The sequence below is a fragment of the Eulemur rufifrons genome, chromosome 17, assembly GCF_041146395.1.
Source record: "Eulemur rufifrons isolate Redbay chromosome 17, OSU_ERuf_1, whole genome shotgun sequence".
Lineage (NCBI taxonomy): Eukaryota > Metazoa > Chordata > Mammalia > Primates > Lemuridae > Eulemur > Eulemur rufifrons.
In genome coordinates, this window is record NC_090999.1 from 35,960,851 (window position 1) to 35,978,632 (window position 17,782).

At 42.2% G+C, this 17,782-nt stretch overlaps 1 protein-coding gene across 1 annotated transcript in view; it reads left to right on the top strand.

Moving 5' to 3' along the window:
* The first annotated feature begins 1,754 nt into the window (after window positions 1-1,754).
* MAP3K1 (mitogen-activated protein kinase kinase kinase 1) overlaps window positions 1,755-17,782 on the top strand; it is a 77,434-nt gene continuing 61,406 nt past the window's right edge. Inside the window, exon 1 of the mRNA XM_069492874.1 lies at window positions 1,755-2,261. Within this exon, the coding sequence (XP_069348975.1) occupies window positions 1,780-2,261 (482 nt within the window). The 5' untranslated portion in view covers window positions 1,755-1,779. The remainder of the gene's footprint in view (window positions 2,262-17,782) is intronic.

Here is a 17,782-nt window from a genome sequence, read left to right on the forward strand (position 1 = left end):
AGGATTTGGTGGGTGTGGCAATCCAGAGAGACCTGGGAAATAACTACTGTTTGGTTTGGATGATACATTTGACTACCATTAAAAGAGCATATAATTATAGCCTAAATGTAGAGTTAAATTGTCAAGATTTATGTAAACTTTCAAAATGTGTTTCAGCAGTATGCAAAACATTGAACTAATATATTAATAAAATGAAGACCTTTTTTTTAAAAAAAAAATCCCACTGATAAAACCTTGCTCTTCAGTTAACATACTATCTGGGAAGGGGCGCTCTCAGTTTACCTATATTCAAGAAGTCAAAGGAATTACTCTGCAGATAGTAAGGCTTTTGTCCAAATATACGAAGACTGACAAGACAGCTCTCTCTTTTCTCTGTGTGAGAATCCGCCTCCCGCCCCATGTCTTAATCAATGTTTCACAAAATAAATTTAGAGACGCTGCTTCTGGGTTCCGGGAGATTTTCCATCTAAACAAACCGGTTAGAGGAAAAGAAGGAAGGGGAGAAATAAACACAACACAGAAGCTCTACTCAGTTGGAGAAAAGGTCGAAAATCATTAACATGTAAATGTTGCTTTTTCCACCCCAAAGCACCTTCTCGCGGAGACTCCAGGGGCTGGGAGTTCTGAACGCCGCGTTGGACAACCCGGGCCCGCAGGGGTAACGGTGGAGGGAACCCGGCCAGTTGCCCGACCCTGCCGGGAAGAGGGACGTGCAGCAAGAGGCATCGGATTCGGGGAGGGCCACGACCTGGCCGAGGATGACAGTATCGAGCACTTCCTGGCAGAGCGCTGGTCTCCTCCCCAAACGTGCTCTATGCAGTCCTGTACACGGACGCCCTTCTCAAAGACAGCAGAAGCAAAATTAAAAATCGCCAGGGACACTCCCCGCCCCTCCCCCCGCCAACCGTTTCTCTCTAGCCGTGGGGGGAGGAGATGGGGGGAGTCCCAAATCTGCGGCTTCAGAATGTGAATTCAATAAGGTATTACGGAAAACTCTGAAGTCTTGCTATTTGTAGCACGAGGGGTGGGGGTGGGACAAAAGAGAAGGAATGGTTCCTTTTTAAAAGAAAACAAAAACAAAACTTTATCTTTCAGGTCCGCTCAACGTCTGCTGAACGTTGGCTTTCTTTCGCTTTGCAGCAGGCGGCAGTCCCGGGCGCCACCTGCGCGTCCGGTGCGGAGCGGGTGGGGGTGGGAGGTTGGTCCGCGTCCGGGTCCCCCGATGCCCACTGCAGAGGGCAGTGCGAATGACAGACTGTAAACCGTCTTGCCTGCGTCCCCTTAAAGCACCACAAACCCAACTTCCAACTAATCATTTCTTTGGGAAGCTGCAACTCCTGTTGGGAGAGCTCCCGCCGAGTCGAGGCGAGACCGCCGCGGAAAGGAAGCGGCACGATGCTGCCGCCGAGGCTCCTCCTTTCGCCGGTGCGACCGGGACTACCTGGCGGCGCCGCGGGTGCAGCGCGCAGAGTGCGGAACGCCCCTGCGCCGGCCACCTCCGAGCCCACCTCGGGTGCCCGCGCGCGGGCAGAGCGCACAGTGCACTCCCTCCCACCTGCGGCCGCCGCCCCCGCCGGCCCGCCCTCCACCTCTGCCTCCGCCTCCGCCGCGGGCCGGACCCCGCGCGCCCGCCCGTCGGTCCAGGCCGGGCGCCCGGCGGGCCGCGCTCACGCTGTTGGCGCAGGAGGCCTACGCCGGCGGCGCAGCGCCCGCCCCCTGCACTCTCCCCGCCCCCTCCCTCCCTCGCTGGGGCCGAGCGAATGTAGCCCGCGAGAGAAAATGGCGGCGGCGGCGGGGAATCGCGCCTCGTCGTCGGGATTCCCGGGCGCCCGGGCTGCGAGCCCCGAGGCAGGCGGCGGCGGAGGGGCCCTCAAGGCGAGCAGCGCGCCCGCAGCGGCCGCCGGGCTGCTGCGGGAGGCGGGCAGCGGGGGCCGCGATCGGGCGGACTGGCGGCGGCGGCAGCTGCGCAAAGTGCGGAGTGTGGAGCTGGACCAGCTGCCCGAGCCGCCGCTCTTCCTCGCCGCCTCGCCGCCGTCCTCCTCTACTTCCCCGTCACCGGAGCCCGCGGACGCGGCGGCGGGCGGGAGCGGTTTCCAGCCTGTGGCGGTGCCGCTGCCCCACGGAGCTGCGAGCCGCGGCGGCGCCCACCCTACCGAGCCAGTGGCCGTGCGGGACAGCGGCGCCTCGAGTCCCGCAGGGGCCGAGCCCGGGGAGAAGCGGGCGCCCGCCGCCGATCCGACTCCTGCAGCGGCCCCCTCCGGGTGAGCAGCGCGGCCGGGGGCGCGGCGGGGACTTGTGGGGCGGGCAGAGGGCAATGAATGAACCCCAGGCGCCGAGCGGGGCATCCCGCGGCTCGGCGCAGCGAGGCTACGCGCCACTCGCCGGGACCCGCGCCCCTGTGCACCCCTCGGCCCCTCCAGAGTCGGGCGGCGCCCCGGACCCAGCCTGGGGTACTGGACAGGGACGTGCCGGAGAGTTTGTTATTGTTTGCAGACATGTGACAGGCGTGCGAGCGGCGCTGCGGGGACCCACTGCGAAAAGATGTGGGGGCCCAGGCTGGCTTTGTGGGGCTCCCGGAATCGGGGCTCTCGGAGGAGCCCGGGGCCCGGCCGAGGGGGCGGGGCACCGCCCAGCAGCGGCGCCCCGAGACGGGTGTCCCCGGGGTGGGGACGCTGGGGGACGAGGCCCGAGCTGGTGGCGGGCGGTGGTCGGAAAAGGGGCGGGGTAGAGGACACCGAGGGTCGAGGAGAAAGCAGCAGTCCCCGCAGCCGTGACAGGCAGAGCCCCTCAGCACGTCGGGGGCTCGAGCCCCTAGGCAGGTACCGGGCCGGGGCACAGACGGCGCGCCCCCAGCGCTGGCCGCAGGGCTCCGGGTGGACGTCTCGGTAACGCCTGTCAAAGCCGTGCAGCCAGGGCTGCAAACTCGCGGGGGCTTGCAGTCTTCTAGGACGTGCGGTTTTTCTAATTGCGTCCCCCAAGGGGCTCCGAGTGTTCTTGGGAATGAGAACTGCACCACTAAGATTTGAGTGACTTCTGTTTGGAGTTTGAATTTGGCCTTTGAAGTTTGCATTTGGCGGAGTGGTGTAAGAGCCAGGACCGGATGTGTCAGCCATTCAGTTCCAAAGCAGTGGCGACTGCTCCCCGCAGTCCCTCCGGCGTGGCTCCGGACCGCGGCGCCGGTGCGGTGTTCCTGCGCGGTGCAGCTGCGCGGGCCGCCAGCCGAATTCCAGGGCCACGGTGCGGTGGGCCCGGGCTCAGATACGACTTCCTGGTGCATGTGAAGTACAGTATGTGTAAGGTAATTTAGACCGGCAAGCGGTTCATTGACCTCGCCCTTTTTTGGCTTCTGGAAATTTTTATATTAAAGGAAATTCTTCTAAGTGTGAGAGCCATAATTCCTGTTTTTTAAAAAAATGCGACTAATGTATGCAAAGCACAAAGTCTTGATGGGTATTTTGAGTTGCTGGAAATGTTTTTGTTATAGTCACTCGTTACCCTGTAGAATTCCCTGACCTTTATTATAGGAATAAAGTGTGTCTTATTGTGAGACGAATTTGACAGTAGGAGTCCTTGATTATCTAAAGCGATTTGTCACTTTTTTGTGCACTTGATTATTTGTTTAAAATCATGACCCGTTTATTATTTAGAAGTTACCCCTCCCCCTAAAAAAACCCTAAAGCTTGTGCTTCTGCACCGAACCATGGCAATATTGAGACGAAAGGAGATTTCTGACTGTTAACAGTTTTCTGTGTGCACTTGCACATGTAACTTAGTCTTACAAGAGTTAAGCTCCTCTGCAGTTTCCTGTTTCTGTGTAGATTGGATTGAAATTTAACTAGAATAATTCTTTGAAGGCAATTGTTAGTACAAATGAACTCTAGATAAAATTTTTTAATCCTAAATTTAAGAAATTAATTTTATCTACTCTTATTAAGATGTAACTTTTTGGATGCAATAAATAATTGGCAAACCTAAGCATTCTAGTCATCTTAATGAGCTGTGAATATAGTATAAAAACAACCACTGTAAAAAGAATATGTATAATGAAAGTTGTTTAATTTTTTGTCATCTGTTGACAAAAAATAAGAGGACTAAGATAGAGGCAGATAGAATTCAGGGACTGAGTAAGCCATGCTTAATATTTGCGTTTTATAACCTAGTTTTTTTTGCCCCCTTTGCTTAAGGGGTGGATTATAATTGCACAGTATGTGAAATAATGGACTAATTAGCATAATCTTTTTTAAAAAATTAATTTTATTAGCCAGAATGGTGTTGGTTCATTCCAAATGTTATACGTAAAGATTTCATTTATAGTAAAATGTTGATTTCTTATCCTTTTGAATTACAATGGGGTTTTTTCCAGTTTCTTTGACAGTGGGGTTGAAATTCATTTCAATCTGTTAGTGTAAAAGTTTGATTATGGGGAAAAGGTTTGTATTGTTTTTGCATTTTGTGTTGCATGTTATGATACTTGATTATTTACCATTTAAATTAAAATCTTTGAGAAAATTGATTATAAGCAGTTCAATAAATTCCAAGTTGACCTTTACATTTTACTTTTTTGACAAGAGTTAATTCATATTTCCAAAAGAAAAATCTAACACTGATTTTTGAAATATTTTTATGTGCCAGTAGTAGTAGAGGTCTGAAGACCCCTTGTATCTAAAGACCTGGGTTTTTTTTTTTAAGAGAATTCTATGATTTTTGATTTTAGAATTTTTTTTTCAATTTCTGATCTTTGGTTGTAAAAAGTGTAGAGAACACACTTGTGAGGTGTAAGTTAATATAAGTAATATGCATATTAAAATAGGAGTTTTTGTATGTCCCTCTTCTTTAGGGTATAGCCGAAATGAGTGAAAGTTTTGTGCCTGTAAGTGGCGCCCAAGGGTTTGGAATTTTTCCTTACATTATAGAATTAAGGGCTTTTTCTTCCTATTTACTGTCTTTGAAGAAAAATTACAGTGTTACTCTCCATTGAACAGGCTATTGTAAGTTTGGTAGATATAATTACTCGATCCTATTTTTGTAACTTAAAAAAACCAAACTATCAATTTGCTGGCCCCATGAAAGAACAAGATATGCTGTACTTGTTAATGTTAGTTTTTGTTTAAAACTAAAGATATTTCATAGGCTGCTTTTATATCCTCATATAGCCCTCAGATTTCACTTCCTTTTAGAGGCTGTTAGGCTACAAATATAATTTAGTGACCTTTTACTAGAGAGGAGATAAAAGAACATAATTACCTAAAAGTAAGTCTTTTAAAAAATTAAGTTGGTGATTTTATAAGACAACAGAGGTGGTCGCATAAGTTAGTAGTCCATGAATTTGTAAATTTTGTGGTTATGAATTGTCTCCAAGTTCCATTTTAAATCAGGTAAGAAAATTAATGCATTCTTCAAAGATTAACCTTATTAAATATAATTCTGGAAGAGAAATATCAGAGCTAGAATTGTTGCCAACTTTTGTTTTCTTTTCATATCTGATTTTGGCAAGGGTGACTGGTTAACCAACATTCCTTAATATATGATTTCCAATACACTATAATAACTCCATTTTGTTAGATACGAAAAACAGGAAGTAGCCCTGTTCATTGATATTCTTTCATATCTTCTATAGCACCTCAAGCATAATATGTTGCATGTTTGATAAATGGTCACTGACTTGTCAACTTGAAAATTTTAAAATGTGCAAGGGGTGTTCTTTTGCTTTCAACAAGAGAAAACAAAACAAAACGAAACAAAAAACAGCTACAGCTTGCCTAGGCTGAGTCTGCTAATCAGTCCTTGACACTGGCTGTGTGCATTCCAAAGGAAGAAATGATGGGGTGGCAAGATTGTTAATGGGGAATGGATTGTCCTGAGGAAAAATATGGGGCACTGAGAAGTGCTCTGAGTTAGAAAGCACCACTTTGGCTCTTTGCATCCCATTCATCTTCCTGAGTTGAGGAGTATCTCTTGGTACAGAAAGCAATGGGAAAACATCGTGGAAAGTAATAGTCTCTGGAGGCTGCATATGAATTGCATGTATATTGCACCTCTAACCTTAAAACGCTTTGCTTATATCAGATATACCAAGTATATTCCTTAGGCTTGCTTGTTTTCCTTAGTCCTGGCCTCTTTTTATATCCTAAGTCAAAAGTTAGAGCAACTTAAAAATGTAAATGGGTGGAATATTAATGTGAGGAAATGTGCACTATTAGGAATAACCCAAAATTGTCTTTAATAAGAAATAATTTTAAGAACATTTTTAATCATGAAAGAAATAATCAGGACTGAAATTAAAATAAATGGTTCTTTGCAAAGCAGTAAGATTAGTCAGGTGCTCTTTTCAGATTGCAAAAATATGAGGATTTTACTTGTGGCTTAAAATATGTTCATTGAGCATATAGATATACTTAAATACCTTTTGTATAGTCGCCTTCCTTGCCTTCTATGTGTCAGGCAAGTTATATATATATTCTCATTTAATCATCACTGCAGCCTTCTAAGGTGTTGTAATTCCTGTTTGTGGGAGATGATAACTCGTCTGAGATGGTAAAGCCCCATGATCACACAACTAGAAGACAGACCTAGGACTCAACCCCAAGTTAGCCTGACTCCACGGTCCATTTCTTTCTACTATTCTATGCTTCTTCCATTTTCTTTTTCACTTTAACAGTCTAAGTAATTGATAGTTTTTAAGGAGGAAGTTGTTCTGCAGGAGTTCTAGTATGCTGCTGGCTAGGTCTCTATGCAGTGCTATGTTTGTCTAATGATGTGTATATAATACATATCTTTCTGTAACCTGGCCTTGTACATGTGATGCAGGGAAACTGTTTTTAGATCACCTTATCATGTCAGGCAGAGAAGATAAATGATTAGTTTTTAATATTTTTAGATTTATTGATTTGTGGTGTATTAAATCGTAATTGAAAGGAGATTAAAAAAAACTGGAATTAACATTACTCAACTTAATCATCACACAAGAAGAGAAACTTAGACAATATGGCTGGACCCTGCCCCTTGTTACTGTTTTAGATTTCAGTCATGCAGTATTTATGAACCCCTGCATGATGGTCTGGTGGTAAAGAAAAATCTCTGCACAGCCTCTGTTTCTGTGGGTAGATTGTAGTATGAACGTGTTCCACAATACCATGTTAAGTGCTGTAAGAGAGATGGAAACACAGAGGGACACCCAGATTACAACTAGTGCTCTCAGTCTCCTCTGCAACACTCCACACTATTCCTGTGATGAATCCGGCGATACCTCCTTAACTTTCTGAGGAATTAATTCACCTTCCAGGTTAGTAGTTACGAGTGGTAGGTTTGTCCTACCTTCTGCTTTTACATTTGGCCTGCTAGTTGTTGCCCCTTTTCTTTGGTTTCTTTCCCTTCTCTTGGGACACATACATGCTGTAGTTTTGGGTCACAATAATGGAAAAAGGAATCTGGATAGGCATTAGTTTCAAACTATTTCTGCCTACAGTCTTAAGAGGAATATGTACAGAACTGCAAGTTCAGGCGTGATTTTTTTTTTTTTTTCTTACAAGAGAAAATTAAAATGAGGGTATGGGGAGCAAGAAATTCAATATCTGCCAATACTAGTTCTAAAATTCAGTCTTTATTATTAGTAACAGCAACTCTGCTAGTTAAGAAAACAACGTAGGGAAATGTAAAATAGGCTCTAGGGCGTAAGATGATCAAGAAGATAGCCTTGTCTTTATTTACTCTATGGCATGTCACAGTTGATTTAGGTATGTTTGGAATGGAAGGGAGTTTTATATCGTTAGTGATTGAGTCCTTAGGAATACCAGGCCGATTAGTTTGATTAAGATGTTGTAGGATGCCAAAGAGAATTGTTAAAACTCACCAAGTGTATATTTCTGAAAGTATACATCTGTCACCTGAGCATTATTATTGAGACCATCAGACATCTTGAAGCCTGAAGGAAGGAAGTCTGTGGAGCCACATGGTATAGCTTACACAGCACTGTAGTTAATCACATTAACTAAGTTTATAAAGTGTAGGCACAATGATGGTGGGTGTATGTGTAGTGAGGAGAGAGTAGATACTGGACTGTAAGTGGAAGCTCTGCTCTTGACAAATAAATGTTATCATTGCCCTTCCTTCCATTCTGTCCTTCCATCACACAGGGTCTTGCTATGTTGCCTAGGCTGGATTCGAACTCCTGGGCACAAGTGATACTCCTGCTTCAGCCTCCCGAGTAGCTGGGACTGCAGGTGCTCACCACTGTGCCCAGCTTTACTTTTCTTTATTGCCTAAACAATCATTTAAGTGATATGCCATCAAATAATCTTCAGACTGGCCTTATAGCATTCTGAATACTAAATACCAGTTGTTAACAGATTAGGAATTTTATCTCATTCTTTGTACCATCTCCCAGCAGCTAGACCAGTGTCTGACACCCATAAATATTAGGTGCCCAGGAATGTTACCATGACTTAGTTTTCCTAAAGTGGTTATTTTTAAATTAGTGTATCAGAGGAGTACAATAACTTACTGTAGCATTGTTTTAATCATGATCTAGCTAAATGCAAGTTTTGAAGGCAAGAACTGCTCATCAGTTTTTATACATTTCTTGGTACTTAGTAGCAGTAATTGGTATTTAACAAGCATTGATAATGTTGACCAATTTTATATAATGTAAAACTTATATAATGTAAAACCCCAAGATCCTCAGGGTTGTCCTAGGCCTTTTCTCATTCTGTCTCCTCCTCCCCGACTCCAGTCTCATTAATGCCCTTAGATCAGTTACTGGCCATTCACAAATGATTACAGAATTTCTTTTCCTAGCCATGACCTCTCCTAAACTCCAGACCTGTACCTGACTACATGACACTTCCACGTTCAGATGTCTAAAACTAAATTCATGATCTTCCCTAAACCTTTTCCTAACGTGTTCCCTGCTTGTTAAATAGCAGAACAGAACCTAGGAGTCATCCTTGACACCTATTCCTCTCACCTCCTCAGATTCAGTCCATCCTCAGTGCTGGCCATCTGACCTGTCACCACACCCCAAGTCCAGGTGCACATCCCCCCTCATTTACACTAACAGGGTCCCTGCCTCAATTGCTCCGCGTGCCCTACTTTCTCCCTTCCAATCTGCAGTCCATACTGTGCGGTCAGAGCGATCATTTCAGAATGTAAATCTGATCATAACTTCCTCCCTCCAGAAAAGTAAGCAAAATTAAATTAAATTTTAAAACTTTCAAGTGCTTGCTACTTGGATAAAGACCAGAGAATCCTTAACATGCCTTACCAGGTCTTTGCCTGTTCGGGCCCCTGCCTGCCTCTCCAGGCCGGTCTCAGCTCACACTTGCCCTTGTCGTCTGCAGGATTGCCTCCTTCAGTTTCCTCAAACTCAGCTCACTGCCTCCTGCCATAGAGCTTTTGTGTGCTCTCTCTGCCAGGAACCTCTTTCTCTAGTCCCCACATCAGCTCCTCATTGTTGAGATCTTAATTCGTTGACACTTCCGCAGGGAAGCCTTCCTCAGGGAAGATTGGCTTTGTAGCAGTGTCCCTACTGTCAGTGTTGTGATTTTACGTCTGCTATTTCATTTGATGAGTGAGTGGCCTTCTTCAGAAGACCATAAGACTGAGTGGGCAGGGTCTGTGGCTGGGTAGGGACCCAGCACCTAGCAAAATGCCTGGCACAGAGTAGATACTCACTTGGTTAATATTTGTATAGTAAATGAATGAGAGGAATAATGGCATGGCATGTTCAAACTAGTGGGTCATCTGTTCTTCCCCTTTGGTCAGACATAGTTTAGGACCTAGCCAAGATGGGGTTAAATGGCAAAATATTTAGACTATTGGTGTCTCCAAATTGTAGGTTTGCAATAGACTCATTGGGAGATACCTGGACTTGTAGACACACTTCGTGCCTTGAGTGAAGTAGGATGGCTTAATGTATAGAGCAAATATCTATACTGCATGATAATTTTATAGGTAAGAAGAGTTTGCTATGTGTACATAATTCTTAAGTACTTACTAAGGAGTTGAAAGTGTATGTATATATGAATAGACATATAAAGGTGTCATGCATTAATATAATTATTCCTGTTTTTCAACTTCTCAGAATGTTATCTCAATTTAAGATACTACTTTTAGGATTCTTGTCTTGATAACCTTAGTTCATCCAAAACTCATTTTATCGTAATTCACCTTGGGATAGATAGAGATTCCCATTTGCATTAAAGGAAAGATTTGCTAGGCAAGTTCTACCTGAGATTGCAGGAGCCAAGAACCCATGTAACAGAAAACGTTTTAAAGTTTACCAGTGGTAACTAAACCCAGTAGCCTCCCTTATCTAGAACATGGTTTAGCACTAAGAAGTAAAAAAAAAAAAAAAAAAAAAATGCTCTGAGCAGCCAAAGGACTTGTAACAATATCTGTGCTTTGAAGTTCTTTGATTTTTACACTTAGAAGAGTTCCAAGAGCATTAGCTCAGGATCGACACTTAAGATGCTCTTGCAGTCTGGTTCACTTGGTGTTGCTAACTTGGAGCAGTTAGGGGGGATGGCAGCGTGAGTCCTGCAAGATGCAGGTTACCTGAAGGCAGCAGTGTTGGCAGACCTGGCAGCGAGATAGGAGAGGGAGAAGAGGACGTTGAAACATTGCAATTGGGAGCCACCTGGTGTTGGTACAATTAGTTCTACCTAGGTAACCTCTACAATTAAAATTTATTGAATCACAGCACTATTGAACATTACTTTCCCAGCATCAACTTCCTGATTTGTAAAATGAGTGTTACCAAGACTATACATGATTGTTTTTATTTATAAGGATGACTCTGTCTCATTATTAAGAAATTGTCATGTTATTATATACTCAGTGAATTAAAGTTAGAAAGCTTGTAATATATATCAAGGAAAATTTTTATCGAAGATAGTTGTAGAAAGTATTTTGATCCTTGAAGTGGTAAACCTCTAAATTATCTGGAAGATGTATTTTGTAGCCTTGATGATACTGAATAAATAAGACCTGCTTTAGAGTTACATAAAATTGGATGCTGCACATTAGAAATGTCTTGTGGATTGTCTGTGTGGGAAAGTCTTTTTGTTTTATTTATTGGCCTGAGTTAATTTTATACCCTGCAATTTCTTTAAAATACCAGATAATCACCACCACCGGTATATACTAACCTGTTTCCTGTTCGGTTGTGAGGAGTCAGACACTAAGTCCCAGTTTTGTAGCATTGACCAAGTTATTTAATTACTGCAAGGTTTTTGGTTTAATGAGATAGTTACTTGCAAAAGCATTCTTAATGTCTACATGTTCTAAAGGCGATACTCATGTTTTGAAACAGGCATTTCACAGTTTATTCTTTGTTTTTTTCTCAAAAAAAATATCATTATCAGTTGGCTATGTGTGTTATTTATTTTCTGGATTTCTATTGTGACTCTTAAATTCTTTTTGGATAATAAGCCAGATTATTTTCATGAAACCTTAGATTTTAAAAAAGATAAAATATATTAATGTAGATACTAATATTCCTGAAAAAGTTTTAGTGTTTAATCTTATGTATTTTGAATTTTGAAAAATATGTTTCAAGCATTCCAGTACACTGGCACCTCTATGCTGTTAGACTGCATTGTTACAAGGTCCTAATGGTATTTCTGGGATTCAGAATTTATAAGATTTAACTTTATTAATAAAATGATTGGTCTTTTTGAAACAACAGAACTATTTTTTTTAAATTTTATCTCTGTCATTTAACAACCAGGACCATACTGTGCATGCTGCTATACAGTCTGCTTTTTTCCTTAACAGTATTTCATTATCTTGGTGAACAAACAGCTATCTTTTTAATGACTGCATAGTATTCCATCAAGTGGATGTCTTATTAACCAATGTTCTATTTGTAGACATTTACATTGTTTGCATTTTGGTTGTTGTATTAAGCTTCAGTGACTACCCTGGTACATGCATTTTCATGTAGTTGTGCATTTAGTTCTGTAAAATAAATATTCGGAAGGGAAATTGCTGAGTCAGAGAGCATGCATATTTTAAAATTTGATCACATAGCTAAATTTCCCTGTAAAATATTATGCCAGTTTACATTTACCTCACAGTATATGAGAGTGCCCATTGCCCACATTCTTGCCAGCATTGTGTGTCATCGGTCTTCCATTTTTGCCAGTCTGGTAGATGAAAGATGGTTTCTCATTTTAATTTTAAATTCTTAGCTTTTTAGCATCCTTGTGCATCTTATATTAGTTGGCAATTCCATACTTCTTTTGTGTATTTCTTTTCACACGTGGAAGAGCACTGTTTATTTTTTTCTTATTGATTTATATGCACTCTTTGTATATAAGAAATAAGCTGTGACACTTGTTGCAATTGTTCTCCTCTGCTTTTGTGTCATGAATTAAGACTTTGATTATGGTATTTTTCCATTAAGAAGTTTTACGTTGTGCTTTCCAATTTTAATTCTTTCTCTTAGGACTTCTGTGTTTAGGTCATATAGAAAGGCCTTCCAGAGAGGCAATGCTGGGTAGTGATTAAGAAAACCAGAGAGTTTCCCCACTGTCAAGCAGTCTTAGAAGTTACTTAACTTTTTTATACTCCGGTTTCTTTGACTGTAAAATGAAGATGATAGTAGTGTCTACTTCAGAGTTGTTGTGAAGGCTACAAGGATTCATGTTTGTATAGCTCTTAAAACATTGTTTGGTAAATTGTGAACACCATGGAAGAATAGCTATTGTTATTCCTTACTGCAAAATTTCTAACAGTATTTTTATGGGTTTTTAAAAATACTTTCGTCTCGATCCATTTGAAGTTTAAGGAGTGACTTATGGCTCTAACTTTATTTTCTTCAAATGGTTGACTAGGTGTTCCAGCACTATTTATTGACTAAAAATACTTTTCCTTTTTTCCTGAATTAATTCTAAAGCACATTTATTTTAGATCTTTTTCTTGCTTCAAAGTTCTATGTTCCTAAATAACCAAGTTTTATAGAAAGATTAAAGGGAAGCCAGTTGTTGACCAGAAACAAAAGTACATGTATTAGCTTCTGTGACGGAATCCTGCATGCAACTGTCTCTGGGCTAATGCCTCTAAGAGGGACAGCTCTGCCAGGCACTGCAGCTGTGATGTGTCCAAACTGAACCCCTGTCCTTCTGCCTCTTCCTCCTTGCACTCAGCTCTCCTTGTTGTTCTGGGTGCCCATCTGGGTGAACACTGTCACCATTTCCCTAATTGCTCTGCTCTTACTCCTCCAACTTTCTCACCTCCAGCTTCCAATCTGTGTCCAGTTTTGTTGTTGCCTCTCTCCTGCTAGCCTTAGAATCTGCCCACCCTTCTCCACTGCCATGGCTGCTAACCCAGGGTCAGGCCATGTCAGTCTTTTCTCCATCCTGAGAATGAAGTCCAGATTCCTTAATGTGGCTCGGAAGCTCCTGGCCATCAGGCTCTGCCCACCTTTCGGCAGCCCCTTCCAGAGCCCCCTGGTCTAGACATTTGGTATCACACTCATATCTTTATTCCTCCAGCCGACCCTTTCTCAATGTGCCGAATGCTCTTTCCTCTATCTAGAATGCTCATTTTGTCTCCTCTGTGAGATTTTTAAAATGTTTTTATTCCCTTTGCAATAAAGAATTATTGGTATTGCACTAAAAATATATGTGGCTATTTGTAGAAGTCAGTACTATACTGTGAATTCTGCATTCTTAAAGTTTCTCAATATTTGAGTTAGATTTGCCACTTTTAAGCAAAGTTTTTTCTCTGTCATTGCACATGTAGTCATATCTCTCTGACCAACAATGTTTACAAAGAGGTGTTTGTAAAGCATACTTTATTATCAAGTAAATCAAATTTTCTTACTAATTTGTGTTAAAATTTCAGAGGTGTAATCTCAAGGGGAAAAATTTGGTGCCAGGCCACATGTTGCTGTCTTTGAGAATAATCCAAGCCATCATGGCATGGGCACCACAGGTTTATGTTAGCTACAAGGCCTCCATGGACAAAGTCCCAGCAAGCTGACAGGTTGTAGGTAAACACACACATCAGATGTGGGGTCACTCAGATCCCTTTTTGTCTGGCCTATGGGTGTTGTTTCTCAAGAAATGAAAGAGCAGAGTAAGCATGCCTGGGTGAGTATCTTGTTGGCAGTCTTGCTGTCACTCCTGACAAATGTCATGCCTTCAGGAAACACTCCCAGTGACTGCTGTGAGCCAGGCACCAAGATGCTGGGGACCCAGCAGGGAGGAAATCTCCATCCTGCAGCCACTTAGTCTGTGGAGGAATTTAGCTGTCATCAAAGGTGGTGCGGGCCTCAGTCAGCTGGGCATGGGGAAGGTGTATGGGGGCAGGGAGGGGAGATTTGTGGGAACCGAGAGGTGGAGCACTGCATCCAAAAAAACATGGAGCAGTGAAACAGGTGAAAGGACCCTGCAACCTTGCCGGGAGGTGTTGTGGCCTAGGAGTGGGTGAAGGACCCATAAGCCTGGAAATCAGCAGTTGTAGGACCATGTGGAGAGTTGCAGGTATAGCTCAGGTTGCTCCATCTGGATGGAGATGGTATAGACCAGGCTCAGGGACCCAGCTGGGGACAGAGAGAGAACCAGGCAGAGCCTTGTATTGCTCCCACTGGCCAATCCTTAGATCTCAGTGCTTAGAACAAAATAAAAAGCCTTTGTAGTTAGATAGGTAACCACAGTGCACTAGGAAGTGGGTCAGGAGGCCCAAAGAAGTAGTTACATCAGAGCTGGCAAGACAGTCTGAGGCCCCACGTCTGGGAGCCATGGGTCTTGCCCTTCCAGTAGGTCCCCATAGCTTCAGAGGTTCACAGATTGGGAAGTGTTCTCATGCAAAACAAATTCCATCCACCTTGGTCCTTAAACTTGGCTTTGTAACTGCATGTTTCCAATTTCAGAGACAGCACAGTGTAGTGACTAATAGGAGTCAAACCTGTTAGCTACTTAGTACCATTGGACTCTAGGGAAGTCACTTCTCTGAACCTTGAATTTCTCATCTCTTAAATGGGTTTAGTGCTGGTAATTAGATGAGATAATGAAGCACGATTCTTGACCCAGAAAACTATTGTTAATATTAACTGTGGATAGTACTACTGCAAGGAACTATGAAAACTCACTACTTAAACCTTTAACCATACAGAAGAGGAAGAGGTTAAGAGACTTACTCAAGGTTGCCATGCTACTTACCATTAGTTTAGCAAAGGCAGCGTGTGTAAATTATGCATCATCTTGATAACAATTCATTTTTCCCTATTATTTTGAAATGATTTACTAGAAAAATAGAAAACTGCATCTTTCAAAATTCTGTGATGTGGAATAAAGCATCTCATCAGTCATAGATAGATCAGGGTTCTCATCTCTTTGTGACCTAAGGCAGGTCTCCTGGGTCTTGTTTCTCATCTGTGAAAAGAAGAGTTTGGCTTCCATAATCTCTTAGCTCTCTTCAAGCTCTAGCAACTTGCCAAAAATTTAACTTGAAAATTATTTCCTGTGACTAAATTTAGCTGTAATTATTGAAACAACAATTAGTTTTTTGAACTTAATACACTGTTGGAATCTTACACGTGGGTACTAACTATCCAGAGATACACAGATGAAGGGCAAGAAAGGCTCAGAACAAAAAGAAATCAAATTTGTTAAACAACATTAAGTGATGAGAAAAATATTTTTTAAAAGCTTATAACTACACTGGAGAAAAATTAGCACAAAGTAACTAGCATGTTTGTGTTTAGCAAATACTGCCTATTTAGGGACTAGTTTTGAAAATAACTTTAAATCTAGTTTTTGGTAACTTTACTGTTAAAAGCTACCTTTTTCCTCTCAACTTTGTTTAAAGAAAGGACATTCACCAAGGATAACCTCTGATAAGCACAGCAATCCTTTGACTTTCTTCCTGTGTTTGTAAAGACCTTTTCATAAATACACATATGTACACATCCTTTTTTTTTAGTTGAAATTATAAAAAGGCATTGCTCAGTGACATTTAGTTACATATTTTCTTAATTGTGAAAATTCGTGTTTATTTATATTTTGGGGATTCTTTTCACATAATTTGGACAGAGTTGGCACATAGTGGAAAATGTAAATTTTTCTGTGAATCCTTTTATTTTTCTTACTAATCTAGTAAGTTGGGGCTCAAGTTCTAGAAAATTATGACTTTTAAGTAGATTTGAAAGAAGACTGTTCGACTGATCTAATCATTGTGATTGCACCAACTTGAAGCATATTCACACAAATGTTCTTGCCCATTGCTGTTTTCATACACAGAACTGAAGCTGCCCATAATTCATTGCTGAGCACACGAACGTTCAGCAGTAATTACTTTTTCTCTTATATTCCTGGTAGTGCAGAATACCTGCCCTTTCCTGCTTCCGTCACAACCTATGCAGTTCCCTTGTTCTTATTGTTGTGATCGATCAGTTACGCTGTTATTCGTTTGGGGCACATACTATTCTATGCACGTGTTTCCAGATGAGGCCGTGGTAAGGAATAAAGTGTTTCTGAATTTTGGTCACTTTAGCACCATTCTCTAGCTCAGTGGTCCCCAACCTTTTTGGTACCAGGGACCGTTTTCATGGAAGACAATTTTTCCACGTATTGGGGCACAAGGTGGGGAGATGGTTTCCGGATGATTCAAGTGCATTACATTTATTGTGTGCTTTATTTCTATTATTATTACATTGTAATCTATAATGAAATAATTATACAACTCACCATAGGTTGAGGACCCCTGCTTTAGCTGTTGTGACTATTTTTGATAATTGGTTATAGGTTTTGTCACCAATAAATAAGGCAGCTAGACTGTCACCTGCACAATGCAAACTGAAATCATCCTGCAGTTTTATAAGTGGATAGTAGAACATTCTCTCCACTGCAAGAGGATTTGCTAGGAGAGTTTTAAATACTGCCAAAGACACATGAGAACAAAGCCTTCCCTTTTTGGGCTCAGGTCCATAAAGGCAGTTTTGGCATTAAAGAGAAAAAGTTTATGCTCAAGAACTCCTTGCTTTCTCTTCTCCTTCTTACTCCTTGGGCCAAGTTTTGGTGATAAGATATAAAACCATTAGTGTCTAAAGTCAGCTTATCTCTGAATCCAGCAACTTGCTAAAGAAAAGTGTTCAGAATTACACTGTGTAATGTAATGCTTTATTCTTGGCGAATGTTCCCCCAAAACACTGAATGTCACAGATTTTAATTACTAAAAACAAATTAGTAGAAATTTCTTATCCAAGTAGAGAAAATGGTTGGCCACACCCTGAGCCAAAATGAAAATTTTTCCAAGTTCTGTCTCTATTTCTTTTTTCTCTCTCCCTTTTCTCTCGCTTAAACACATACACACACCACCTCCCCCCAGCACCCACACATGTACAGGTCTTGCTGAGGTCCCGCCTTTTCACTCCATGCCGCCAAGTTGTCCTGGGACTTGATGTTCCAGGATCTTGGGTGAGCCAAGCCACTTACACTGAATTCAGTGCTGTAGCAAGGCTGCTATTGTGCCGGCGTACTCACACTTTTTCCTGTAAATTCCTCAGTGCTTTATTAAAAATAAATCTCATTTTATAAATCATTTATTGAACATTGATAGGGCTTGCATTTGTAATCAAATGTTACCCAGCTGCTTCACACTTTGGATTACCTATACTATACCTATACTCCTGGGCTGACTGACTGTCCTCATCCTATTGGGTTACCTCTGCCCCCGCTCTATCATTTTGTGTGTATTTAGGGCACAAGAGCTAAATTTTATGTTGGCCAAAGAATTTTTAAATTTGTCACAAAATTTAGCCCAAAGACATAAAAAATTT